Below are 26,198 nucleotides of genomic sequence, written 5' to 3'. Positions count from 1 at the left end.
TCAGCGAGAGATACCCTGAGGTTGATGCTATTAGAGCAAGAGGACGATATTTAGATGCAGACTACCTTTCACGGCCGGAGGAGAATGACATCCTGATCCACAAGTACTTTCACATCTCGCATTGCGTACGTTCGATGCGAAGGTACTGGGTAGCCAAAGAGACACGTAAGCGACTGGTCTGTCAGGATGAATACTCTTAGCTTAACGGAATTAGGTCATCATATATGCCCCATAGATCTTTCGCACTGGCACATGAACCACTGCTTTGAGAATATTCTCTTACCATGGGCATTACCCTCAGGGCCAAGAGGCACGGTGCCGACGGGATTCGAAGATGTGACACCGTACAACGTATCTTCGCAAAAGCAAACATTCGCCCAAGCAGGTCAAAAGTGGAGTCAGACAGTACACCGCCGCTTTCAGGGTCCCAGAGTGGTGTTGACCCGGCATCTCCTTCTTTCTACAACCTTGGTTCGACTGCTTTGTTCCTACTGTTGCCACAGTGGCTTCCTTCGCATTCAGTGGATCGACAATGGCCTCATCCGAAATCAAAATGAGCAGAAAGCGGTGTGCAGGTCACGCCTTGAGTGACGTCTGGCTAACGTTTGTAATGCTTTTGATGAGCATCAGCAAAGAACGATCCGAGGCTATCACAGAGTACATCTTTCAATGATATAAGAAGAGGATGTTGAAGCATATTTTCATCTTCATCTATCACTACATCCTTGATACTAAGCAGAAGACGAAGAAACTCGTATCCTCATTCCACACTTTGAGCAGTAACCATCTACGCCACTATAGTCGCTATGAATTCGCAACAACAGCGTACGCTCATTCTCGATGTTGGCGATGTACTCTGCCACTGGTCTACCAACAACCTCACTACAATCTCTCCTCTGGAACTCCATAGTGTCATGCGGTCACCAACATGGGCCGAGCTGGAACGCGGCCACATCAGCGAGAAAGAAGCTATCAAAGCCATTAGCGAGGAACTCTCCCTCGATCCTGAAGCTATACACAAAGGGCTTTTGCAGTGCCATGAAACACTGCGTCTCGACCAAGAGCTCATAAGCCAGCTGAAAGAGCTTAAAGCAGAGCTCAATGGATGTCTTAGGGTTTACGCTACGAGCAACATTGCTAAGGAGCATTTCGCCCTTATCAAGACTGTTCTGTCTGACTGGGACTTGTTCGACGACGCGTTTCTATCCTTTGAGGTTGGTATGACGAAGCCTGATTTGTAGTTTTACAAACACGCTCTGAATAGCATCAACTTGTGCGACCCATCTTCAGCCATCTTCGTGGATGACAAAGTCGCGAACGTCAACGCAGCTCGCACATTTGGGATTCAAGGCTTTGTCTTCAACTCCTCGGCTGCTCTTGTCCGTCAATTACGCAACAAGCTGATGGACCCTGTTACGAGAGCACGTCAATACATGGTGGCGAATGCCCACAATCACGTCTCGTGTATTCAGGATGGCCCTGTGTTGGTCGACAACTTTGCCCAATTCCTGATACACATCGAGCTGAACGATGATAGCGTCATCAGTCTTTCACCACCCAACGTCTCAAATGCCGAGATTAAAGCGGATATCAGACAGGCTCGTCACCAGGCAAAGGAATGGAACTTTTTCAATGGTGCTCCGGTAGGTACAACGAAAACATGTAAGTAAATGTTAAGAGCACTTTTCTGTATCTATGCTAATTCGATACACTCACTTTAAGATCCCTTGGATGTCGATGATACCTCGCTCGCCTTACTTACATTCTCGCCACCTGCAACCTCTGCCAACCCGGTTCTGGATCGCATAGTTGAGAACAGACATGCTAAAGACGGCTTAATTATGATTTATTTCGGCAACGAGCGACCTCGCGCATGTCCTTTCATTATGGTCAATGCTGTCCGTGTCCTTTATCGATACGGACGCGGCGCAGAAGTACAACCTGAGCTGGAACACATCCGTCACAGTCTTTTGAATCGTGGCCATATCGATGGTTCAGAACATTACCTTGCCAGCGAGACCTTTCTGTACTTTTTGGCATGCCTCATTGAGGACAATCCGAGTGCGCCTGAGGTTCAGTCACTACGTCAACCAGCGGCCGAGGCTCTGCTTGAGCGTGTCAATCGCCCCGGAGATTCTTTCGTAATCGCCTCGCGTGTTCTATCATGCCAGAAACTTAATGTAGATACTCGTTCTGATATAGAGTTTCTCAAAGCGTTGCAGGAATGTGATGGAGGTTGGGAAATGGGATGGATATCCCGTTTCGGCAGGAGTAAGAAGACGATTGGAAATCGAGGCATACCTACAGCGTGGGCCATCAAGGCCCTTGAAAATCAGCAGGTGCTCGAGCAGGAAGCTCAGCCTTAGTTTTATACGAATATTCCAACGATGAAATGAGGGATTAAAAATCATGTAGCCTGTGCAACGGAGCTGGCATTGCATATTTGTTCATACAACACAGAGAAAGACCGGGTCATCGATTGGTAGACAAGTTTGGATAGTTTCAGCGGGCGACTGAAGTACTCGAAGAGTACTTGGAAATAGGTGTTCACACTCAGGAAGAGAAAAAAGTGGATAAATGCGAAGAGTTGTAGAGCAAGCATGTTATGTCGACGAAATCTTCGATGCAAGACACTAGTCTTCTCTGCAGCCCTTCATACAGCGTATGCAAAATCTTAGTCGCTTTGGCTCATTCTCTCTTCCATAACAGCCTGGTTCTTTTCGTTGACGTGCGCAAACTCTTTGAATCTCTTCTCCTCATCTGACTTGCTCGCCCGTACAACCCTTCGGTTCTCTGGATTGAGCCCCATACACAGCCTCGGCTGCTCATAGAACATGATATCAATCTGCTCAAGCGTGCGTCCAGATGTTTCGACACCAAAGAAGTATGTGAGTGGCACAAAGGATGCGCAAACAGCAGCCCAGACCCAGAAGTAATGACCGCGGATGTTGTCCAGACCAATGGGAGTTACCATTACAACAACAAAGTTTGACATCCAATGCGAGAAGACGCCGACAGCTGTCGCTTTGTTTCGGACACGGAGAGGTTGAATCTCGGCTGAATAGGACCAAGACACAGGCAATATACCAAGGGTGAAGCAGTCGAGATACAAGAAGATGAAGGCGACTGCTGCTGCGGCACTAGCATAGCTGTTTTTGGCCAGGCATCCGGCGATGATAGCCATACATGCTGCGCAACCGGCTGACGAGCCCATAACCGACCATCGGCGCCCAATCTTGTCGATGTAGAAGTATGGTGGCCACGAGAACACAGCATACTGAGTGAAAGCCACTGAGGCGAGGATGAGAGACATGCTCGGGGAGTAGTCGAGGTACTGCTGGAAGATGTAGGCCAGGTAGTAGCACAGGGCGTTGATGCCACTCCACTGGTTCATCATATAAGGTCCCATTCCGAGAATGACACGGTGTAGATTGCGGGTCTTGGTTGCGTTGCTGAAGACTTCGCTCCAGGTGGGCTCTTCCTCGCTACTCTCTGCCGCGATCGCGTCGAGGATTTCCTGGAGTTGGCCCAGCACTTCCTCATCATCCAGCGGCTTGTCCAAAAGTCGACTGATGGTATACTTCGCCTGAGAAATGCGTTAGGACCGATATGTTCATCATGCGATAGATTACGTACCTCGTCAATCTTTCCACGCGATGCTAGCCATCTTGGAGTTTCGCACAAGAACGGACAAAGCGCCAACACAAGTAGTGAAAACAGTATCTGGCAAGCCACAGGAAAGCGCCACTGCAGCGAGCTATCGGCATATAGCGTCGCAAAGCATAGCCAAGACGCGACAGCAACTCCAATGATGATTAAGGCGGACTGGACGACAAGAAGCGAACCACGGTTATGCGCAGGTAATGTCTCTGACTGCAGGATTGGTACCGCAACTGTTGACAGTCCGACACCAACGCCACCGATGATGCGGGAGACGAACATCTGCCAGTAGTCGAAGCTGGCACATTGAATAGCAGCACCAATTACGACGATGAGGTTAGCGAGGATGATGGAACGCTTGCGTCCGATCCGCTCGCCGAAGACGAAAGCCACAACAGCACCGAGAGCGCAGCCGATATCATAGATGGCTGTGACAAGGCCGGTCATGGTTGGGTTGGGATTGCCAAGGGTGTCTTTGAAGCGCTGGCCGCCCAGAATGCCGCCGAAGAGTCCTTGGTCATCTTTGAGTCGCGTTAGACATCATAGCCACAGTGTAACATGATTGACTTCAAGCTTACATCCAAAAAGAAGAAAGTCAAGACCAGAGGTCAACAGAATAACGGCAATGAGGCTCTTGCCTCTGAGCTCGAGGAAACGCATAATGAAGATCCTGAACCCAATAGTCTGGTTGACAGGAAGGAACTGCTGAACAGTGTGATGACGGACTCAGGCTACGAACCACAAACATATAGGCTTTATACTCGTCCCAGCCACTTACAGATGTACATCGGCATATCCTCATCCAGCTTAATGTCGAAGCATCTAAAGTAGCGGCAGAAACCTGGTAGAATCTCCCCACGGACCATATCCGGGGAAATTATGGGCCTGCGGAGAAGCAAATGCGGAGGTGAGCGACATGGAATAGTGCGCCAGGGCAAGGCTTCGTAGAGACGCACTCATGCCGTCCTAGCTGGGCTGAAGTCATGCTAGCTGGGCCGGCTGGGCAAAAGTGCGGGGTTCCCCTTTGGGCATGCCGCATTCAAGGACGGAAGGTTTGCCGGCAGTGAAACACCATGTGATATCGATGCTTCCCGTCGCGATAAATGTCGTGAACCTGAAAATATGACTTGTGCTGGTTCATCGCACTGTGCTATACATGAGACCAACACGATCAGACTGTTTTCGCAGATTGTCGAACCGGAAATCTTGTAGGTGCTTTCGGTGAGCGTAAAAGGCGTTCTTGCCGATGATTGGAGTCTCGCATCGAGCTGCTGCGAGGTTTAGGACGCAATTCCGACGCACGAAGCCCGTGCGCCCCAAGTATAAGCTGAACATATAGCCTTGCACGTGAGACTCGGTCAAGATAGATAACGGGAACTCTTCTGCAGAAAAGCAACACAAGAAGGGGAATCAGTATACGCGAAGTGAGGAACAAAAAGGTCTTTGGTAGAGTAGTTGGGGAGGAAAGGCACGTTTCCGACATCTGGACTATGCAATTACAGCACCTTTCTGTACCTGCAAAGCCTCCATAATGGTGCTCATGATTATTTCGGCGTATAGTGACTCTCCTACCCCTACTTCATTTCGTCGTCCATGGATATATAGGATTTTCCCGAAGTTGCCTTACTGCAGTTCATGTAACATCTCCCTTGTAGCGCTCAAGCTTTTGGTATCCCCGTAGATCGCTGCAATCAGACTTCCATCTATCTTTGGAAATTCTCGCTGCAGCGCTTCAACATTCTCGTCATCGTCGTCTTTTCGTCCCGCAGCCTCGTAACTCTGCATCACCTCAATCTGGTGCGAACGGTCCTGTCCGGTAGGAAGGGCCATCTCCGTAGCTGTGCGGCGGGGCGGTAGACCTGGCGGAACATCTTCTTGTCCAGGGTAGGAGGATTGGGGGGTTTGTTGCTGCTGGTAGGACTGTTGGGAAGGGTCATGGGATTGTGACTGCATGAATGGATTGTGAGATTGAGTTTGGCTTGGCTCTTGGCTCCACGGTGAGGTGTCCTGGTGTTGAGGCGGGTACTGTGCGTACGGCTCTTGAGGGGGATGTTGACCTAATGGGTTCGGGGGTGGTTGCTGGGCGTAGGGGTTGTGAGGCGGGTCTTGGTACGCTTGGTAGGGGTTGTGGCTCTGCTGGCTCTGTCCTTGCGGGTTCCCTTGGTCTGCCCACGGGTTGTCGTTGTGGTTGGAGGCCATGACTGCGATACTTGTACTTCCGGATGATCTTGTGATAGAGGTCTTGGGTTTTTGAGTCGTGTTCCAGGGCGGCGGAGCTTAGGATTAGCTGACGAATATGTGAAGGCGCAGGAGGCGATGACGCAGCCTTGCCGCACGGGCCGCCTGCCCCGCTTCGACCCGCATTGTACTGGAAGCTACGAAGAAGATCGTATAACTGACCGCGATTCGCATACCACGACTGTATGTCAAAATTCACCTCTTCCACGCCATGCTTTGATCTTCGTCATCTTGTCTTGAACTAGAAGGGCTCGGCGGGACATGTACGATGACAGACAACACTTGCTGGAAGCAGACACGGTGGTTCTTTCGAGATATCTACAAGGTCATCTAGATGTATATTTGGGTAGGAGGTGTTGGAGGCTCGCTTCCACTCTATAAAACCTTTACATTTTACATCGTCCCATGACACCAATTCGTTTGCTAGCGGTGTTCATACTACCCAGACTGTCCAGACTACCTTTTTCTCCTTTTGGATTGACGATGCATTATTTAGATTCTCTACTCAATGCCTGATGATCTCTTCTTTGACAGCTGACAATTTTCGCGAAAATTCTGGGTTAAGAGCAGGAGCAAAATCATCGGGTTGTTTTAACAAAGCATCGAAGAACTCTTCGTCAGAACGAGAATACTGATCGCTTGGAGTTTGTGGATGTCTAGCTTCGGCATTGACGCCAGAAGCGGAGCATTGTAGCCTGTGATGGGACGTTTCAGGTCTCTGACGTGAATTCAGGAAGTCTACTCGAGGTTGTTCTTGTACCCTGGGGTTCTCTTGTACCATAGGCTGAAAAAGCACACGATCCACTATCGGTGAGTACTTAGGAAGGAGCATGAGTGTCTTAGCGGCACGTGGCGAAACATCAAACTCGTTCGACGCACCATTCGAGCTGTGTTTTACGGACACCTCATCGTGGTGACTCGATATGCCCTCTGTACTTGAGCTATCATGACTATGGCGGGAAGGATGGCGCCCATGACGGCGGTGACGGGCTCTTTGAGAACCATTATCAACTGGATCTGCTCTTTTGATCTCTTTCCGGTGCTTTGAAGGGTAAGAACTTTTCTCAAATCTCCCATGTCGGCGACCCTCACTTCGAACCCAATCAGAGTCGATCATACCCGTCCCACCCTGGCACATGTGCATTGTACCATCTTCTTGCATGTGATGCTGAAGCTGAGCGAGACAGCGGATTGGGTGACAGAGGAAAAACAGCGCAGTACTAAGCCTTCCGCTTCGGGGCGGACCATGTGTTGGTGCTGTGTCGTAGCCCATGTATCCTGAATTCTTGACAACAATCTCTGTATCGCCGACAATGTAGATGCCATCGTTGCGAATCGAAGTGTGTTGACGGTGACGAGACGATGAGGTGCGACGCTTCGAATCTGGCATTTTCTTTAGGACGATGTGTCCATGAGGTTGTTAGGCCTGAGCAGGTAGACATTCGGATCTTCATTATGCACCACGTCTGGACGTGGGCGTTTACAACAGATTGTTGGCGGTCAGCGACATATCAAGAACAGACGCAACATGTATACCATCCGCTCAGCAATGGGCGTTCTTTGCACTTGTTCGTTGACCCCTCATATACTCAGGCGTTTGCGCACACATGGCACTGCGATATTGGTTCAGGTAGACGGATTGGGGGAAAGCGGCTAGGAACCGCCACTTCATGTCGGTGTGCATATCAGAGCAAGTCCAGTTGTGCAATGTGATGGGAAATATCTTCATATGTTCCAAGTCCAATGTCAATTCATCAGCCCGTTACCGTTTGTCGTGTTGTAACACAAGGGTCACCGTTCGACAACTACCTAGGTATCAATCGTGCCTTGTCAACTTTCTGCGTTCTTCTAATACGCAGTGTAAACAGTTTACGCGGGTTCCTCGGTTTTCGCTCGCTTGCCCTCCGCGCCGCCGTCATCAACTTCTAGTTTCCTCTTACTGCTACCGGCATCGTTTGAACCTGATGGTGCCGGAGCAGGCGCCTTGACCTTTTTCTTCACCATACCAGACACATCGTTCGCGGTCTTGGTAGCTTCCGCAAGCTTCGCCTTTTGCGTTGCGGAATCTGCGCCCAACAGGCCTCCTAGCAGACCCTTGAACACCGACGAGTCAATACTGTCAAACTCCTGCTTCGTAGGATCTGATTTGAGATCTACAAGACGAGTCTTGAGGTCTTCGAGCATACCCTTTTTATCCTCAATGATTGTTTGCTTCTCCTTCTTCTGCTCAGGTTTCAGCGCGTCAGAGCCGAGTGCGGCCTCCTCCTTCTTCAATCGTGCCTCTAGGCTCTTTATGGCAAGATCAGTCTGTTCAGCAGCCTCGTTGCGCAGCTCCCAGTTTATACCGTCTTCGTCTTCTTTCCCTGGTTCTTGCTTGGCGGACTCTTCGGTCGTTTGTCCGGTCTGGTCTTCTCGTACCTTAGAGACGGATGCAAACTCCAGCGCGAGGGAAAGCGAGTAATGAGCTTCTGTGACGTTCTCGTGTTCGAAAGGATACAATTCCTCCTGTAAGGCGAGCGCTTTGCGGGCGTCTGATATGGCGTCGTGGAACCGCTCGTTCTCTAGCGAGATCTCAACAAGGAAACCGTGGCAGTCTGCGATACGCTCCTTGACGATGCGTGCTCGTGGACTTAGCTCTGCTTTGCCCTTGCCCTTATCTGAGGCATCTCCTTCTGGCGAGTCTAATTGCTTCTCGTAGAGGACGCGAGCTAGCTCGAAGATCTCGTACGCGTTTCCGAGGTCGTCATCGTCCTCCTCTTCCTCGCCATCCTGCATGTCATCGTCTTCATCCTCAGAATCGGTCCAGTTCTCATCGCCCTGGAGCTGGAAGTATGGCTTGTTCTCTACTGACTCCTCCTTGTGCTCAGCCTTTGCGGCGCTTGACCCCTCGCCCGCCTCTGCTTTGGCGGCCTTCTTTGCTTTGGGCTGCTTCTTCTTCTTTTCCTGTGTTGCCACCTTGTTGCCTAGCACATCACTCTTGGCGACTGCGGACCTGTATAGCGCGCGTCCGTAGTAGAAGAGCAGCTCAGCGTTCTCCGGTGCCATCTCACCGTTGAGTTCAGCTTGAATTTCGACGGCATCGGCGTAGTGTTCGGCAGCAGCGTCGTAGTTTTTGGTGGAGTAGTGTATAGAAGCAGCCTGCGACAGCTCTCCCATCTTCTCTTTCGTCCTGGGCAGGTCCTCGGTCTCAGTGACGGTCGCGAGCGGTTCAGTCGCAGGGTCGGCCATTGTGTGAGATTAACCAAGTTCACAGATGTTGTATGGAGTACGCGATAGCAATAACGGACTTCTCGAGCGGATGAAGGAGGCGTGAAGGATGTTTAGTGTTGTGTTTGGGTTGGAGGATTGGTGGTTGCTGGGAAAAGTAGCTTAGCCCATACCTAGCGCGAAATCGCGCCTGGACGCGTCGCACGCGTAAAGTGGAATCCCGACCGCCTGCCAACATTGCGACACAGCACAACTTCACCCTCACCGCTACCAACATGGCGACCTCGAGAAGACCAGAGAAGCCCTCAGCGGTACCCTCGGATCTTATCCCATCTTCATCGCCCGCATTCGGAACGCCCGTTCATCCCATCAATCCCCGCAGAACAGCCCCCATACGCGCCCCGCCTGCACTGAAGCCAGTTGGAAAGTCGACTGTGCTACCTATACTCCTTCCACCAGCGACATTGCGACCGCTTGCCTTTCGGACATTTACGAAGAAACACAACCTCACCCTCACATCTTCTGCCCTCCAAGCATTAGCAACGTTTGTAGGGAAACACTGCGGATCAGGATGGAGAGAGGAAGGCTTAGCAGAGAAGGTCTTGGAAGAGATTGCGAAGAGCTGGAAGAAATGCGGTGGTCAAGTCATCGTAGAAGGCGACAATGAGACACTCAGAGGCATACTGAAGACACTTGAAGGCTCCATGAGCGGAGGAAGAGTAGTACAAGGGTCGACTCTGGGTAGGCAAACCAGTTTCAACTTTGGACCTGAAATGGCCGGCCAGACAAATCACTCGAGTCTGGACAGTAACAGCAGTTTCGGCATGTCCAGTTTGGAGGTGGAAGACAAAGACGAAGAAGAAGATCTGCTGAAAGATCCAAGAGAGTGGATGAAGGTCATTGGCGCCTTCGACCAGCCAAAGCTGATATACAATGCTACCCAGAAGCATTTCGAAAAGTACGCATAGAGCAAGCAAGAGTTGAATATCTGCTGACCATGACAGATCTGCCAAGAAGCCATCACTCTTCCCAGATCCAAAACACAAGACTGAGCTCTTCCGTCAGCGATACCACATCGTACACCAGCGCATACTCCGCAACGAGACGTTCCAAGCACCCACCTTCTCTACAGCGCGGTCTGCTACCCTAAGCCGCACAGGATCCATTGCAACCTCACAGATGAACACCATCACTCCCATCGCGAACCTGCTTGGTCGGACTGGAAGTACACATCTATTGCTAGGCATGCTTACAGTTTCGGCCACTGGTGTGCTCTCACTTTCCGATCTCACAGGCACAATTCCTTTGGACATTCAACACGCTCGTCCAATCCCTGAGAATGGCGCATATTTCGCACCAGGCATGATTGTTCTAGTCGAGGGTAGCTACGAAGAGGACGCTGGTGCCACATCAACTCTAGGAGGCAGCAGTGGCATTGGTGGCACGATAGGCGGCAAATTCCTAGGTTTCTCAGTCGGACACCCTCCCAGTGAACGGAGAACAGCAACTTTGGGGGGCGCCGAAGAGGCCGACAAGAACAGCTTGGCTGGACCAGCATTCGGATGGACAGACTTCTTAGGCGTTGGGTCTCAGCGCGCGACCGGTACTCGCATGAACAAGATTGCATCGAAACTCCTCGACCCCGACACAGCACACAACATCGTCATAGCCTCAGACCTCCATCTAGATGTCCCCTCCACATTGTCTGCCCTTCGTACCCTCTTACGCACATATACACCCGATCCTACCGACGCCCACCCAGTCTATCCTCTCGGCATCATCCTAATGGGAAACTTCAGTTCGAAAGCCAGTTTGGCAGGCGTACCGGGAACAGGCAGCATAGAATACAAAGAACACTTCGACGCACTCGCCTCTGTCCTTGCAGAATTTCAAACTCTCATCGCACATACTACACTTGTATTCGTTCCCGGCGACAACGACGCCTGGCCGAGTGCGTTCTCCGCCGGTGCCGCTACGCCATTACCGAGGAAACCCATTCCAACAATGTTCACAAGCAGGATCAGAAAGGTCGTTGCTGAGGCGAACAGAGAAATATGGGGTGCCGGCAAAGCAAAGGGAAAAGAAGGGGAAGTAATCTGGACATCCAACCCCTCGCGCCTGACGTGGTTCGGCGTGAAGGGCGAGATGGCAATACTGAGGGATGATGTGGCCGGAAGACTGCAAAGACAATCGATACGATTCAACAAGCCACCTCCGGATGTAGATGACGATATGCCATACGCGCCGAGTCATCAACAACAAGAAGCAGAACAGCAGGACGCCATGGATCTTGACCTCAGGCCGCCGCCAGCCCGACAACAGCAGCAGCAGCAATCAGATGTTGATATCGAAACACAAACAGCGCGCGCGCTCACCCGAACCATACTCTCACAATCGCATTTAAGCCCCTTCCCGCTCTCGGCACGGCCATTACACTGGGATTTCGCACACACAATGAATCTCTACCCGTTGCCGACGAGTCTGGTGCTCGCGGATAGCGAGGCACCGGCATTTGTAGTCAAGTACTTTGGCTGTACAGTCATGAACCCAGGAAGTATAGATGAAAGTGGCGGGAGAGGGAGGCGAGAAGGAAGAGCAAGATGGGTCGAGTTCGATATCAGAGCTTCCACTGGCGTAGTTAGGACCGAGGGATAGTAATGGTTTAATGTCATTGATTACGATCGGCTTCTCATCGATAGTGCACATGCTGTTTTAGCGTTTTGATTTGGTCATTCCGTGGTCTTGGTATCATATTGTTCCTGGCAGCTGGATTTGAACTCATATTCTTTGATTCAAGATTTAAAGAGGAGCGCATGTCATAATACCCTTGGGTAAAGGTTATAGAAATGCAAGTAACGTGTCAATAGCGCTCTATCGCCCACTTCATGCGCACACTCGTTGCCGATTTCAGCTTGTTCCCTTTCGAGAGAACTCCGACGTCTCGAACAGAAAGCCAGATGCTTTTCGAGTACTCTGCATGCAGCACACTTGGTCGTGTATGGGATCTTGCTCCGCATGTTCCCGCCTTTGCCGGATATGCAGGTGCACATATGGATCCATGTGTAATCAACACTCCTTTTGAAGCACTGAATGTACATAGCAACATCCTACGGCTAGCTTGAGGCTTTTCTGCTGGCATGTTTGAAAGAAACGATTAGATGACCACTCGAACATGGCAAGCCACTCGGTGGCTTTTGGAAAAGACACAGCCATACTTTTTGACTGTGTTCGACTTGACGTTTTGTATCATGAGTAAGATAGTAAGAGAACTGTATGTGATGATCCTGCTAACCGTTTTCTGAGTCCGAGAGCTCACAAAGAAACATTTCGACGTTTTCTCCAATTTTCAATCAGGCGGACATACAATTTGTTGCTTGACGTTTTAGAGGTAAAGACAATATGGTAATCGTAATGTGAGAATGCGAGTAGTAAGCGGAGAAAAGAGTCGTTTTTGTGGGATCTTATGCGTCCCCCAAATGTTTGAGTTGACCTGTCCTTCTTTACGCTCCCCATAAATGATGTGAGTTCGTTTTTGATGTCGCTCTATCATAGTGAAAGGAGGAATATGAGGCTTCTTCATGGGCATCTTTGCTTCCATGTTTTCGAAGTTTAAAAGATGCCAATTTCAGCCATGGTACGGTAATATCAATGTTTTTGGGAAAGCGAGACAGACATGGAAGAGTCTTTTTCCTTTTTTTTTGTCGTTTTAGGAAGGGAAGAACCAGAGTGTAATGGAAGAAGGGAAGCAGACCTCTGGAAGACAGTAATTTATACGCATCTCCTCTCGGCTAGCGAGCGCGTGTCCATAGCTCATATCTCCGCATCACTGACACCATGAACATCACCAGATTAGAACGCTGCAACAACCTACAGAAGTAATCAATAGTACAACAATACCCATTATTATGTACAGTTTTATGTACACGTAACGCCAATTATGCATCCCTCCCATACGAACATCAGCTTCGAAACGTCAGTCATGACAAGTTCAAAAACATCGAATTCCATCTTCCGCGAGTCCATGTCCACCTCACGACGTGCTCAACCCTTAATATCTCCCTTCAATCCACCCTCAACACCACCCTTTCCAATCCTGTACCCGAAACTGATCGCTATGGCGCAGAACAATCCCAAGCAAAGCAACGTCGGTCCCCAACGATCGTGATATGTGACCGCTCTCCTCTCCTTGATCTTGTTCACTCTCCACAAGTACAAGCCTGCACTATAGCACAGCGCAAGACAAGCGATGATGGTGAACGCCCAAGCAGCTGCAAAGGCCAAGCTATCACCAAAGTTGAGCAACGTAGCGGCGATGGAACCGATGAGGATGGAGAATTCCAGCCACGAGAGGAAAGTACGCTCGGTTGCCAACTGGACCTTGGGTTCGACACGGACAGGGACGTGAATACCTATTATGATGTTAGTACAGGCTGGAGGTGGCATGATCGGAACAACTTACGCTTGCCCTTCGGTGCCTTGAAGCGCTTGACTTCGCCCTTCTGTTTCCATGAGGGTACGCCAAGGGAGAAGCCTCCCTCACCAACGTCGGTTGGTGTTGGCTTGGGGATTATTGCTGCAACACTCGAGAGAACCGTAGAGCCCACGTTGGTAGCGGTGCGCTCTACCCATTTCTTTGCATAGCGGAGACCTCCTTGTCGCTTGGCAGCTTCAAACTCCTCGTCATCATCGTCGCTGTCAGAATCGTAGATGGGGTAGTCCTCGTCGCGAGTGCGTCCAGCGGCGACACGCTCTTCAATATCGAGCGCATTGGGATCGTTGCCATTCGTAAGAGTGCCGTAATCGCGGCTTCGTTCCATCTCATTCTGCTCCATGACGTCCCTTGCGTCGCGAAGCCTCCTCATTCTGTCGTCATCCTCGTTGCCGTTAGCTGCGGGCAGACCCATGACGGCATCCTCGTCTTCGCTATCGTCGTCGTCCAGGTTACCGCTGGTGCTAATATCGTTGCTTGCTCCAGGGCGCTCAATACCGAACTTGTGGGTAACAGGCTTGCGGATGTCAACATCCATCTGTGGGTACCAGTATGGGATCAAGTTGATGCGCTTGGGGTTGAGCGTGGCAGTGCCGTGAATGTACTTGGAGAACTTGGGTACGGCTTCGACGAGATGGGAAGACGTGAGGTCACGGATCCACTGAGGCGGCTCTCCTCCAGCTTGTGTCTGAAGTTTGACCTCTAGAACGGCGTAAGGGAAGAGCTCCTTGTCCTCCTTAGGCAACTGCTTGAAAGGCCAGTCCACACCGATATCCGTGCGGCGCCAGTTGTCACCAGCGCGCCTCTTGCCATCCAGATTGTCCTCGCGGGTCATGGTAAGCTCGGTGTCTAGGGAGATACGGACGCGAGCATCGCCGGGAAGTTGGAAAGCGGTACGGTGGTAGAAAGATCGCGTAACGGGTTCGAGCTTGCGGGTCAGTACGCGGTACTGGATCTCTCGGGCCAGTTGCTCGTCAGAAGCGATGTCCTTTTCAGGCCTCTTCTGCTCCCTACGCTCCTTCTCGAAGATCTGCTCAGGCCTGAGTTCACCACGGAGGTATGCGTTGACGTTCTTCTCCTTGAGCTTGAAACGCGCCTTGACAGACTCCTCGCCTGTCCAGTCCTCACGATGCGTCTTGCGCTCAATGAAGATGGTGTCGCTAGACATGCCTCCATACCATCGCAGACGAATAGCCTCTGCACCCTCCGTCTTCTTCAGACGGCCCTGGTATAGCTCCCATGTGTCGGTGTTGTCGAAGTAGATGGATGTGATGGCGGAGTCCTCCTCGTTGAACTCTTTGTTGGGGTTGAAGACGAGCACAGGCAGGTGCTTGAGGACGATAAGCTTCAGCTCCAGGATGTTATCGGGGTGCACCCAGTATTTGGTTGTCTGGCGCACGAAGTTTTGTTGTTTTCCTCCGGCGGAAGCGTCGCCCTTGACGGGATTTCCTCGGGTGCGGACGATGTCATAGAGTCGTGATAGCTTGACCACGTAGGAGTCGTAGTTGTCCTGGAAGAAGGGCTTGCGCTTCAGACGGGCGGCGAAGACGGGCTTGAGGAACCAGCTGGTATTTTTCTGCATGCAATTAGCCTTGTAACATGCCAATTGTTTCAATACGTACGTCGTGCTTCTTGATAATCTTCTGGAAGCCCGTGTAGTTGAGCTGCGTGAACTTGGCGAGGTCGTGGACATCGGCGATGATATCGCTCAGGTCCTCCTCTAACAAGTCGAAATCTTCCTCGAAGTTGTCGCTGTTTTGGGGCTCCTGCTGGGCGCGCGCGACGGCATCGTTGACTTCCTTCTCAGAGGCTGCTATGCGACGGATAATTTCCTCGGCCTTGACGCGCTGGAACGTGTAGACCTTGTCGAGCTCCTTCTCGAGCTGCTCGACGAAGCTCTGCTCCGACTTCTCGTCCCAGATGTGGTGGACGCGCAGCGAGTTCTTTAGGTTCTCATAGTCGATGTAGTAGAAGATCCACTCCTTGTTGAGCGACTGCTTGAGCTGCTGACCAAACCTGCGAACGCGCATTAGTTTCCGTTGACATCATCCGCGCTGTGCGACGATTGGGCGACGCGTGCATGGCTGCATTGCTGGGATTACGAACCTCATGTCGGGCGAACGAGGATAATTGCAGACCTCGAGCCGTTGGATTGGGATGTTATGGGCGTGGAAGAATGGTTGTCAGCAATATGGGCTCACGAGGGAAGCTTCAGAAGTTGATGCAGGGCCCCAGCGCAACAAGACCGGGCCCAAGAGTGAAGCTCCCCGCTTGCATGTGCAGACTTGGGTGGAGCGCCGTCCCTTAGTGTCGTCTGGACGAGCCGTAGATGGGTCTGCCGTTGCGCCCAGCCATTTAGAAGGTCCGATGCCACCCACGTGTATACAAACAATGCAGGCAGTATGCTCCTTCGCTTCCTGTCGCTGCAACACGGGGAGAAAAGCTTTACATATCTTCCCTGCAGTCATTCTTGCGACCACTACATTGGCGAATCACGTCTGTGATGACGTTGGTTTGGCGACAACCGATCCTGGTGCAGCGGCTCCTTCCTCGGCATGAACTGGTGTTATCAGACAGGGGTCTCTTGTTTCTTCATGATATTGCTCCTCTACATCTGTTGGGAACGCGACATTGGATGCGCAAGCACACAGCAGCTCTGGACTAAGAGGTTCACACGGCACGATGCATATAACTTAGGATGACCAGCACAGCTAGTATCTATAGTGGTTTCGTATTGAGAGTTACATACTGCCGACTCGATATCGCGCAGCATGACCTTTCTCTATCCTAAAGCGACAGACGGACATGAGACGACTCAAGGGATATAATAACAAGGTAAACTCCATCCGGCGCCGAGCTCCATGGGTATCGCGTAATGACAGACAGAAAACGTATGATCGTATAGGTAGCGTGTAGTTTTGTGTGTGATGGCATTCACACCTACGCACCCGAACTATGCAACGCTTCGTTAGGGAAGGTATGCGCAGGCGTGACATGCTGACTTGACTCTGGACTGTTGGTCTTGCTGGCCTCAGGCGAGGGCGTATGCGACCGCGAGACGATGTATAGGTCCTCGTAACTCCCTAGTATCATGTGCTTCCATTTCGCGAGCGTGGGCAGTCCCACATTTGCGACGGAAGCCTTGAGGGTAGGCTTCTCTGCGTATTTTTCACGCTCCAACGGAGCGAGCAGATCTTCGTTGAGTATGTCAAGCCGACTGTTGCCGCGCGGTATAGGCTTCTTGGTGACGCGTATGAAGGGTAATGACGGGTCTGGGCGCTGCCTTAGTTGGGGCCAAATCAGCAGGCAGAAAGAAACGTACCTTGGTCAAGTTCACTGCAAAGGTCGGCCTCTGTCTTGATCTCTAGACCCTTTGCGCCCGAACGATACTTGTACACAAGGATAGACTTGTGGCCGCCTGCATCCAAATCGAACAGGACACTCGATTTACTGGACGCTGAGCCAGACGTCGAATCCGACTTGAAGGTCGTGCTTTCCTGCATTATTCCTTCGCTTCTGTACTGAGAAGGTGAGGCTGAGATGTCGCAACAGGCGAGAATAGGGCTCCGGTGGGCAGAGAAGGATGAAGGATGGGTAGCGAAAGGAATCTGGTGCTTGTCTCGGTTGTTGTTTGTGGTCCTACAAACTGGTGGAATGTGCTTTGTATAGGCGTAGGCGCCGGTCAGTCGCGTGAGGAAAAAATGGTGTGAAGGTGCAGGTGGAGTGACGGTCTGGGTCGTGAGAGAGCGTCGAGCCTTCCAGCAGCGTCACACCACGGGCTGCGCCCCCTAGCGTGGCTGATGGTATGATGTCGCTCCCGGCCGATTTACTCGTTGATTGGTTCACGATGCGGCTGTGCCGTCAACTACCGTGATTGGCCCAAGTGCGCAACGGCAACGTTCCTGTTCCAAACATTCAAACACTTTAGTCTTTCAGTCAGGTACAGCTCGTTTGAGTTCTGTCCCGTCTCGCCCAACATGAGCCAGAAAGCCCTGTCTCTGAGGAACCCTGGTCAACCATGGGCAGAGCCGGCTACGGACTAAAAGCGAGGCCCGTCAGTATGCCGAACATGCCCACAACCTTCCATCAGTCGAAAAGAGACCATTTGACTCATCGTGGTATTTCATGACATATTTTTTTCATACTTGTAACAGCGATATTGCGAGAGATTATCAAGCGCATCACCTGCAAGTCTGTAACCCATGAACGCCATTCATGTGACCATATATCGGCCAAAATTCGCTCTCACTACGCAGTCCGGCAGACCCGCTTGGCCATCGTCAGTATCACAAGCAGGCGTCACTCTGGATTCAGTTGCGACCCCCTGGCGTCTCGAGTTTGCTCGAGGAGGACTGCGTCGCGGAACATGTTAGCCTTTCTGCCTGCTCGTGTACAGCCCTGCATTTCAGCTCCACATAGGCAACAACGCGAAATAGTATGCCTGTATAGCAAGCAGACCGGCTACTGATAAACTCTCACCGTGGTTGTTGTCGGCTCCCAAATTCTGGGTAGGATTGCGGGAAAACGGGCTGACCTCATCATTCTATTCCCTGCGTCACACAAACCCGTCACCCCCTGACCACTTCAACATAAAGAATTCCCAAGGTCACAATGAGATCAGAGACAAGCCTCCACGCTTTATTGGACCCCAGAGGCTTAGCAGTGGCTCTGTCGCAATTCCGTCGTCCTAATTCGTCACGACCCCAGACTCCATTCGCTAGCGGCAGAGTCAGCCACTCCCGCGACCCACCCATCCACCAGCGTGCAGACCGTCGCGCGCTTTGCAGGAACGCGCCAAAGCTGTCATGAGGCTCTCGGCAGCCTTATATCCACTGCAACCTGCGTCGATCCGTTACCTCCTTTTGTTTCCGGCCTGATCAGAAGTGCGCGATTTGTGCAAGGCTGCATACCTTAGGTCCCAAACCTCCATCAAGTACACAGCAAGCGCGCCGACATGTTGCAACCACCGGAGCCGGTCTCGCGGCCGCTCAGTATAAGGACGACGGGCACCAGTGCCACGGTGCAGGACAAAACTGGAGAAGCCTGGAAGATGAACGTTACCAAGGACAACTGCTGGGAGGACTTGATACTCACGCTAGGTATGTGAAGTTGTTCCGCCATGTGGAGAAGGGTCCAGGTGGACATGGACGTAGCGCATTGGATGCGCGCAACGGTACGAGTGCTTAAACCTGCATGGTCGATCGCGGAGGGATTTGTAGCATTTGATGGCACTTGTAGCAAATACTAACATGTTCGATAGATGGAGGTGGCATCCGTGGCTACTCAAGCCTCCTGATTATCCAACGCCTCATGCACGAAATTGCAATATGCGAACGCCGGTTACAAACACAAGAAGGCCCTGTAGAGGGCAGCGAACGACGCGAATTCAACGAAGACGAACTACTGCCATGTCATTACTTCGACTTCATGTACGGAACCAGTACGGGCGGACTCATCTCCGTCATGCTGGCTAGGTTGCGTATGAGCGTACCACAATGCCTCGAACTATACCGTAAAGTAGGACACGAGCTGTTTGGACACAGGAGGAGTGTGCTGCCTCTGGCTACCAAATACCATCACAAGCCATTAGAGAAAGCCGTGCAAGATATCGTCAGGCAATACTGCAAGGAGCACGACCACTGTACAGGAGATGATTGGCACCCATGGGTTCTAGAGGAGGAGAGCGCTCCAGTGCAAGCGACGGTCAACGAACCAGGTACAGGCTCGTTACAAAGCTCGACTACCTGGTCAAGTGGTGGTGAGCCGTCAATCAGAGGCAGGCCAACAGAGCGGATATGTCAATCGTAAGTTCCCCCATCTATGTGTCCTCGACAAGGTCAGCCTACTACAAGACTGTTCCTGCGGTCTTGTTGACTCTATCATTTTCACGCTTTACTAACCATACCCAGTATTTGTCTGACTGCCACCCACTCCGGACAAATCGACGAAGCACACCTTCTCCGCTCATACAACCACCAATACGATCCCGATATCGCTCCACCCTGGGTTACAAACTACAATGCCGGTGCCGACAAATTGAAGATATGGCAGGTGACACGAGCTACTTCTGCAGCTCCTTTCTACTTTGAGATGCTCACCGCCGAGATCGGCAGCGGGAGAAACAGAAAGCGAGTGAGCTTCAAAGATGGAGGAATTCGCGAAAACAACCCCTCGTATGCTGCTTATAGTGAGCACGCTTCGCTGAACGGTGATGATAAAGAGCCAGGCTTGTTGCTTTCTATCGGGACAGGACGCCCAGATACCACAAATGACGGATTCGCGGCGGTTTGGCCTGGCCCATTAGGCAAGGTCAAGGCGCTGCAGAAGTGGAGTGAGAAGCTGGCTGTTTTCAAGAACGTCTTGATCAAATACACCGAAGGTGAGGATCGTCATAAGATGATGCGTACAATAGCCAAGGGAGAACATCGATGGTACAAGCGCCTCAACGTCGACAAGGGGCTTGAAGGCCTACCGCTTGACAGCTGGGAGAAGGGACAATGGACCAATCCGCAAACGAATGAAAGGAAAGAGGTTCCCGGAGGTAAAACGCTTTCCACTATGGAGCAAGCAACGGAGGCATATCTTGAGAGGAATACGATCGCCAGCCCAGGAGGCCTGACCGAGTACCAGCCTCCTAAGATTGTTCTGCAACAGGTAGCGGAGAGGCTAGTGCGGCATAGGAGGTTAAGGGAAGCAACGAAAGCGGACGACCCCAGGAGATGGCAGACACATATGGGTCAATGGCTTACTGGCGAGTTGAAGCCAGAGGACGCTATGCGAGTCCCTGTTAAGCCAGAGCCTAGAAAGGGTTCGCGGGGCTTTGTCTCTGGGTCCCGCCCCATAACGCCCAGCGGTAAAGCACCCGACATCGTTTCGTGAAGTCCCAAGCTTCGCGGACAATCCCGGACCATCCCGCTGCCCAACTTTTATCTTCTATCTGGGGAATTATCAAAGACCTTTCCTGGCTGGGGGACTGCCACTCGCAAAGCCCCAAATCCACGTCCAGCAGTGCTATCGTTCAATCTCTCAGCCTTCGGCAGAGCAAAGTCTGCAGCATCTGCATTTCCTGTCATTCCTACGTGCGGCATGCACCACCCCTGACCCTGCAAATCATAGCATGGCATTTTGGCGCACATCATCCTGATTTTTCTCTGAGTTAACGCTTCGAAGCATTTGTCATCGCGTGTTAGCGTTGAGTTGTCGGCACGGATCGAAGTTTGACATTTCTGTCCGTTTCATATAAGCATGGCGTATAGCATAGCGGCGCATAAAGATACCATCTCCCATTTATACATCTCGGTATTTCAACACATGTTTACTCCGCTTCTATCCGAACCAAGACTTCCCGCGCGCGGATCTATGCATGTTTGCTACAAAGATAGAAACAACTTCACTCATACCACCAACAGCCTCATCTGACTTGCGACAACCCACCACGTAATCGATGGCGGTGCAAGCGAGTGTGTCCATTGCTAACTTGGCTCATGCTTGGCAGGAACATCCGCAGAGCTTGGTGTAAAGCATGCTCAAATCAAATCTAGACGTTTCAATGGGTAAGGCAAGTGAAGCGGGGAGATTTTCCTTGGTTAGACAACTGCCTGACTCAACCCACATTAATGTGACCTCATGTTTTCGCACTGATCACTTATCAGCGGTCCCCAAGTTTCTCCGCATTTTCATGATTGATGGGTGGCCAAGGTCCACTTTTGTCGAAGAACATGGAAGAAGATGCCACAACTTGCTTTTTTAGTACTCAGTGTAACTTTAGACATACACTTGAATCTTGAGTACTTGGCTACGCGTAGGCATGTGTGTTGTCTGCCGTGGCTGTTGCGTCGCGGCAGGCAGTGCTGCGTGCGACGCAAGACGATCGTCCTACATGAATAACCCAATAAACCTCATTCGCCAAGGCTCCGTCGTTGCTGGGCGCTTGGCACTGCATCTGACTTCATGCTTGGGCGCCTTGACACAAGACCTTGATCCCCGGCGCCAATCCACATTCCCCATGGACAACGCCCACCTGTGATAACCGACGACGGACCGATAGATGGCGGGGCGCAGGGCGGAGCCTGCTGTCAGACGTAATCACCGCGAGCGATGTGATGTCAGCCCTGTGCGAGGAAGGGGAATGTTTGATTGGATGCGGAGGGCTAGCCGTCTCAGAAGGGAAAGTAGGCACGCGAGCAGTTTTTGAAGTATATAGTTCCCTGATACTTCCCACGATGGAGGACATCATCAGCATCGCAAACCACAGTCTTCACTACTCCACAACAATACAACACCAATCAAACTTTACAACTCTCGCTTGAGATTACTACCTACCGCAAACATGCACTTCCAGAAGCTCGCCATCGTCTTTGCCCTTTCCGCCATCGGTCTTGCTCAGGATGTCGACAACGACGATGTCCCCATGCAGTGCCGCGATGTCTGCGCCTCGGTCGTTACACTGACCCGTGACTGTGACAACAGCACCAGTAAGTTCATCTCATTGGAAACATAACACACAAATACTAACTAGACACTTCAGACGATGATGTTGCAGAGCGCCAGTGCATCTGCAACGCCCAGAACGCCAACACCGCCATCCCCCTCTGCGCCGCCTGCATCACCCAGAACGGCGGAGAGCTTGACAACGACGTCTCCGACATTGTCCGCGAATGCTCCTTCAGCACCACTTCCTACAACCCCTCGGCCGCTTCTACAGCCCCTCCGGCTTCTGCTTCCGGTACGTCTGTTGGTTCCGTTACTTCCATGGTTTCGATGACTTCGGCCATGTCGAACGCTTCTTCCGCCGCTCCGACAACTACCATGTCTGGAGCGACTTCTGGTTCTTCTGCGGCTTCTAACGCTGCTTCAGCGACTTCTGGCACTGGTGGTGCTGGTGGTGCTCAACAGACCACTAACGGTGCCCCTGCTCCAACTATGGCTGCCGCGGCTATCGGATTGGGTGGTGTCCTTGGTGTTGCCGGACTTCTCTTGTAGATCCAGTGATACGACAGTGAGGTTTTGATGGTGCATCTAAGGAGTTGTGGAGGGTACAGTGGAGGTAATTGATCAGAGAGTAGTGTGGCGATCTTGACGTTTCCAACGAATTATAATGTCTCCAAGTTGATATCCACAATTTACACACCAAAGTACAATCAATGTCATCTTCTTTCCTAAGTTATTCCCTTCACATATTCTCAAGACCTTACAGATATTCCGGTGTAGTCCGCAAGAACTTGGACCACTGTAATCCAATGATGAAGCCATGCATGATGAAACATCTAAGATGCTCAACCACAGTCACTAAGGTATTGCCCAATATGGCTGGGCAGCGAAGACGAGAGGATCTAATAGGGTAAAGATGGATCTGACGAGGATATTGCCGGAAAGTGTTTAGTTTTCAAGGTTCTCTCGCAGCTTGGCATGTGCGTACGCGTCAAGCTACTTCGTAAGGTTACATCCATGGAAGAGAAAAGTCTGTCTTGAAACCCAGCCAGTCATGTGAGAGCTTCAAAGCAAGATGGGTCACACTGCACATTCATTGAACATATCCAAAACATCGCTCACTGAACATGATTTCCTCACTGAGAAAACATACTCTTAATCTCCGCATCTTCCTCCTCCATCTCAGCCAATTTCTTCCCCGGTAGCCGCACTGCTCGATCAAGCGCCACAGGCAAACCTCTGTGTCTTCCTCTCAGCATAACCAAAATCATGATGATCTTACTTCCCGTGTACATCCCGCCACTGAAACTGTATGATTGATCCGGCAACCCGATACTAATTCCAATAGTCGTGTATCCACTCACAATCTCAAATAGGATGGTAAATACGCTGTATGTGCGGGGGTCTTCGATGGAGTGATGTGTCTCGATGAGTGTGATTAGGAAGAGCGCAAGAGCTATCCACCATACGTCATGCGAAAGTTGGCCTCGAACTTGCTGGCTGATGAGGGAAGGGGGTCTGGTTCCTGGATGCGAAGAAAGCGAGTGGATGGATGTTGCGCGGTTGAAGTCCATGGTTTTTGATCGTTTCAAAGTGGCAGGCGCTGCGGACGGCACTGGCGCGACACCGACACCTTGGAAAGCTGTCATGCGATGCTGGAGTTGGCGACCTACAAAGGCGGTGCCGCGACGGCCGACTTGACCGAGAGACTTGATAGGCGCGAGGCGTGTTTTTTCTGGTTCTGCTTCAGCAGTAGGCAACGATGGTATCGCAGCGTCAACATCGAAGAGCGAGCTAGACGCCGAGTGAAGCTGTTCTGGCTCAGCCTCGTCGCCCTCGTAAATGCCAAGAGACCTTTCCTCATATACGTTGGTCTTGCGCATGGTAATGATGTGTGGGTACGCCGCGGTGTAGAAGACAACGAGCCACAGAACCTGTACATCAAAGTACATAGCCGATGGCGAGACGATAGCGTAACCTCCAGTCGGGATCGAAAAACCTTCGAAGAGGGAGATGAAGACACGTTGGCCGATAGGTATGACTTCCATAGTCGGGTTTCCAATGCTGAGAACGAGGATGAGAACCCAGTCTACCACTACAAACGAGGTGAAGGTTGCGATAAATAGCCAGGTATCGCGCGAAGGGAACATGCTGGTATATACGCGACGCGGGAACTTCAGGATGAAGTCGAAGCCTTCTTTCCACACGCCGTACTCCTTGTCTTTGGAGAAGAGATCGAGAAGTGTGGACATGCTCCAGATTAAGAAGCGCACAACGACGGGGAAGGAGGCAGGTCCTGCGAGCGACAGTATGGTAACAATGACGAGGACGTAGTACGAGGACTGGAAGGGTATGAATCCTGCATCCAGCAGCGTAAAGCCAGCATTGCTGTACGCAGAGATGGCGAGGAAGATGCCAGCCCACCAAGGGTTCTGCGCATTGACAGCGCAAGCCTCCCTCTCGTAAACGGACATGTATGCCCCTAATGCGATACCTCCGAACAGCTGCCAGAGTATAAAGTAGGCGGGGACGAACATGGAGAGGAACTTCAGCGCGCGGTATTCTACACCACCCAGATACTCGCGCTGGTCTGACGAGAGGTTGAAGAATTGTCCGTTTCGACCAATGTTGCGCTTTTGCTCCTTGACAAAAGTCTGCACGTTGAAGCTGTCGTTTAGCTTGGACTCTTCGGCTAACGAGCGGCGACGTTTCGATATGCTTTGCTGGCTGTGCACGTTGTAGATCGAATGTCCTGTCGCAGCTGACATGGGCCTTTCGTTAGACATACGTTCTTGGATGGGGTCCAGAAAACCGATATGCTGCGGTGGACTCCTTTCTCTTGAGAGGACCGAAATCGGTGACATCCCCGTTTGAATCTGGTCTTCCATAATTGGTGTGCTGGGCGGCATATCATCCACACGTCTCTCCGCAGGCGTCACAACCTTCGTCAATCCCTTCGTCTTACTCCCTGCCTTGCCCTTCCCAAACGACCCCATAACCGGCAACCCGAACATCGCTCCAGTCATGCCGACCACAGCACCAACATCTCCCTTCCGGGCGTTCCGCCTCTCTTTTTCCGCCTCAACAATATCTTCGAACCTCTTCTCAAAGATGTGTTTTCTGAACGCGACCGTAAAGTAGCTGACCAGTACCTGACTTCCCATCATCATCAACACCGCCAATTCCACTTGTTGGAATGTCGTGAGCTGACTGACGTTCACGGAATTGAGCCCGGAAGCGGTCATTGCGCTCATGCACATGAACATGCAATCCCACCATCCAATGCTCTTCGATGGGTTCGATGCGCCCCAGAAAATCAGAGTACCCACGAGGGTTACGCCGATGAAGTATGCATAGTGGATCGTAATGAAGTTTACTGGCGGAGCGTAGGGCTTCACTGCCTCAACAATCGTGCGAATTTTAGGGTGATTCTCTTCGAAAGTCTCCCATCGATCTTTGATTTTATCCATTGTTGTTTGGTTGTAGCTGACAGCTGCAAAGTAAGGTTGGGTTATCGAGGTAGCATGTCGCGTGTGTTGTTGGGAAACTGAGGTTGATTGCTCGCAAGGGTCGCACTATAAATAGTCGCAAGATGTGAATAAATGTTTGAACAAGAAGAGTTGTTTGAGCAATGCGCAATTCGCAATAGGGACTTAAAGAGAGGATCAAAGTTTGTTGAAGCGGTGTCGAGAGTTGGGAAAGGAGCGTGGATTGACGTTTGTGGCTGAGGCGGGTGTGCTGGCGAAGACGTAGGCTCAATAAGGGGATAAACAGGGTCTGGGGTGGCGCGGACAATGCAGACGTCCGGGCCCGCAGCGACGCGATAGGAAGGGAAGGGCCGAGCCAGCACACTTGAAACACCGCGATAACGTCGACCTGCGTCGTTCTCGATTACCATACCGCCTCTTCTGAATTTTGCCATGTTCGTTAATTTTCTATACTTGACCATCTCCTTTGGGCCTGCACGTGGTTCACTCGATGAAACGGTTCGATCTTGCCTTTGGCCTATTTTCATGGTCGGGCTTATGAGCTTTGCGCTGGGTTTCGAACCAGGATGATCAGTCTCCACTTGCACAGGCACAGACGTTGTAAGTAATTGCCTATACGTACTGGATGGTGGAGATGGAGGACCAATCCGAGCCTGTGATCGATGTAGGTGCCCTTGATTCGAAGA

The 26,198-nt window shown here is 51.4% G+C and overlaps 10 protein-coding genes across 10 annotated transcripts; 4 read left to right on the top strand and 6 right to left on the bottom strand.

Annotated features, from left to right (window-relative positions):
- Positions 1 to 806: 806 nt before the first annotated feature.
- On the top strand, positions 807 to 2,366 carry AA0111_g11554 (hypothetical protein; the record flags this gene model as incomplete). The annotated part of the gene is made up of 3 exons (XM_028645433.1): positions 807 to 1,218; positions 1,291 to 1,662; positions 1,723 to 2,366. The coding sequence occupies 3 exons, from the start codon at positions 807 to 809 to the stop codon at positions 2,364 to 2,366; spliced, it is 1,428 nt and encodes a 475-aa protein (XP_028500864.1).
- A 308-nt stretch (positions 2,367 to 2,674) lies between these two features.
- AA0111_g11553 (hypothetical protein) lies at positions 2,675 to 4,320 on the bottom strand (the record flags this gene model as incomplete). The annotated part of the gene is made up of 3 exons (XM_028645432.1): positions 2,675 to 3,586; positions 3,637 to 4,181; positions 4,239 to 4,320. The coding sequence occupies 3 exons, from the start codon at positions 4,318 to 4,320 to the stop codon at positions 2,675 to 2,677; spliced, it is 1,539 nt and encodes a 512-aa protein (XP_028500865.1).
- Positions 4,321 to 5,283: 963 nt separating this feature from the next.
- On the bottom strand, positions 5,284 to 5,859 carry AA0111_g11552 (hypothetical protein; the record flags this gene model as incomplete). The annotated part of the gene is made up of 1 exon (XM_028645431.1): positions 5,284 to 5,859. The coding sequence occupies one exon, from the start codon at positions 5,857 to 5,859 to the stop codon at positions 5,284 to 5,286; it is 576 nt and encodes a 191-aa protein (XP_028500866.1).
- A 1,908-nt stretch (positions 5,860 to 7,767) lies between these two features.
- Positions 7,768 to 9,126, bottom strand: AA0111_g11551 (hypothetical protein; the record flags this gene model as incomplete). The annotated part of the gene is made up of 1 exon (XM_028645430.1): positions 7,768 to 9,126. One exon carries the CDS (start codon positions 9,124 to 9,126, stop codon positions 7,768 to 7,770), a length of 1,359 nt encoding a protein of 452 aa, XP_028500867.1.
- Positions 9,127 to 9,380: 254 nt separating this feature from the next.
- On the top strand, positions 9,381 to 11,760 carry AA0111_g11550 (hypothetical protein; the record flags this gene model as incomplete). The annotated part of the gene is made up of 2 exons (XM_028645429.1): positions 9,381 to 10,063; positions 10,110 to 11,760. The coding sequence occupies 2 exons, from the start codon at positions 9,381 to 9,383 to the stop codon at positions 11,758 to 11,760; spliced, it is 2,334 nt and encodes a 777-aa protein (XP_028500868.1).
- A 1,386-nt stretch (positions 11,761 to 13,146) lies between these two features.
- AA0111_g11549 (Vacuolar transporter chaperone 4) lies at positions 13,147 to 15,705 on the bottom strand (the record flags this gene model as incomplete). Its single annotated transcript, XM_028645427.1, has 4 exons — positions 13,147 to 13,514; positions 13,565 to 15,170; positions 15,217 to 15,610; positions 15,701 to 15,705. The coding sequence occupies 4 exons, from the start codon at positions 15,703 to 15,705 to the stop codon at positions 13,147 to 13,149; spliced, it is 2,373 nt and encodes a 790-aa protein (XP_028500846.1).
- An 829-nt stretch (positions 15,706 to 16,534) lies between these two features.
- AA0111_g11548 (hypothetical protein) lies at positions 16,535 to 17,097 on the bottom strand (the record flags this gene model as incomplete). Its single annotated transcript, XM_028645426.1, has 2 exons — positions 16,535 to 16,866; positions 16,917 to 17,097. The coding sequence occupies 2 exons, from the start codon at positions 17,095 to 17,097 to the stop codon at positions 16,535 to 16,537; spliced, it is 513 nt and encodes a 170-aa protein (XP_028500845.1).
- Positions 17,098 to 18,548: 1,451 nt separating this feature from the next.
- Positions 18,549 to 20,473, top strand: AA0111_g11547 (hypothetical protein; the record flags this gene model as incomplete). The annotated part of the gene is made up of 3 exons (XM_028645425.1): positions 18,549 to 18,693; positions 18,855 to 19,398; positions 19,504 to 20,473. The coding sequence occupies 3 exons, from the start codon at positions 18,549 to 18,551 to the stop codon at positions 20,471 to 20,473; spliced, it is 1,659 nt and encodes a 552-aa protein (XP_028500844.1).
- A 1,450-nt stretch (positions 20,474 to 21,923) lies between these two features.
- Positions 21,924 to 22,576, top strand: AA0111_g11546 (hypothetical protein; the record flags this gene model as incomplete). Its single annotated transcript, XM_028645424.1, has 2 exons — positions 21,924 to 22,068; positions 22,122 to 22,576. The coding sequence occupies 2 exons, from the start codon at positions 21,924 to 21,926 to the stop codon at positions 22,574 to 22,576; spliced, it is 600 nt and encodes a 199-aa protein (XP_028500843.1).
- A 584-nt stretch (positions 22,577 to 23,160) lies between these two features.
- On the bottom strand, positions 23,161 to 25,494 carry AA0111_g11545 (hypothetical protein; the record flags this gene model as incomplete). The annotated part of the gene is made up of 1 exon (XM_028645423.1): positions 23,161 to 25,494. One exon carries the CDS (start codon positions 25,492 to 25,494, stop codon positions 23,161 to 23,163), a length of 2,334 nt encoding a protein of 777 aa, XP_028500842.1.
- Between the last annotated feature and the right edge of the window lie 704 nt (positions 25,495 to 26,198).

Source organism: Alternaria arborescens (assembly GCF_004154835.1).
Source record: "Alternaria arborescens strain FERA 675 chromosome Unknown contig_52, whole genome shotgun sequence".
NCBI lineage: Eukaryota > Fungi > Ascomycota > Dothideomycetes > Pleosporales > Pleosporaceae > Alternaria > Alternaria arborescens.
This window is presented reverse-complemented; position numbering and strand designations above follow the sequence as displayed.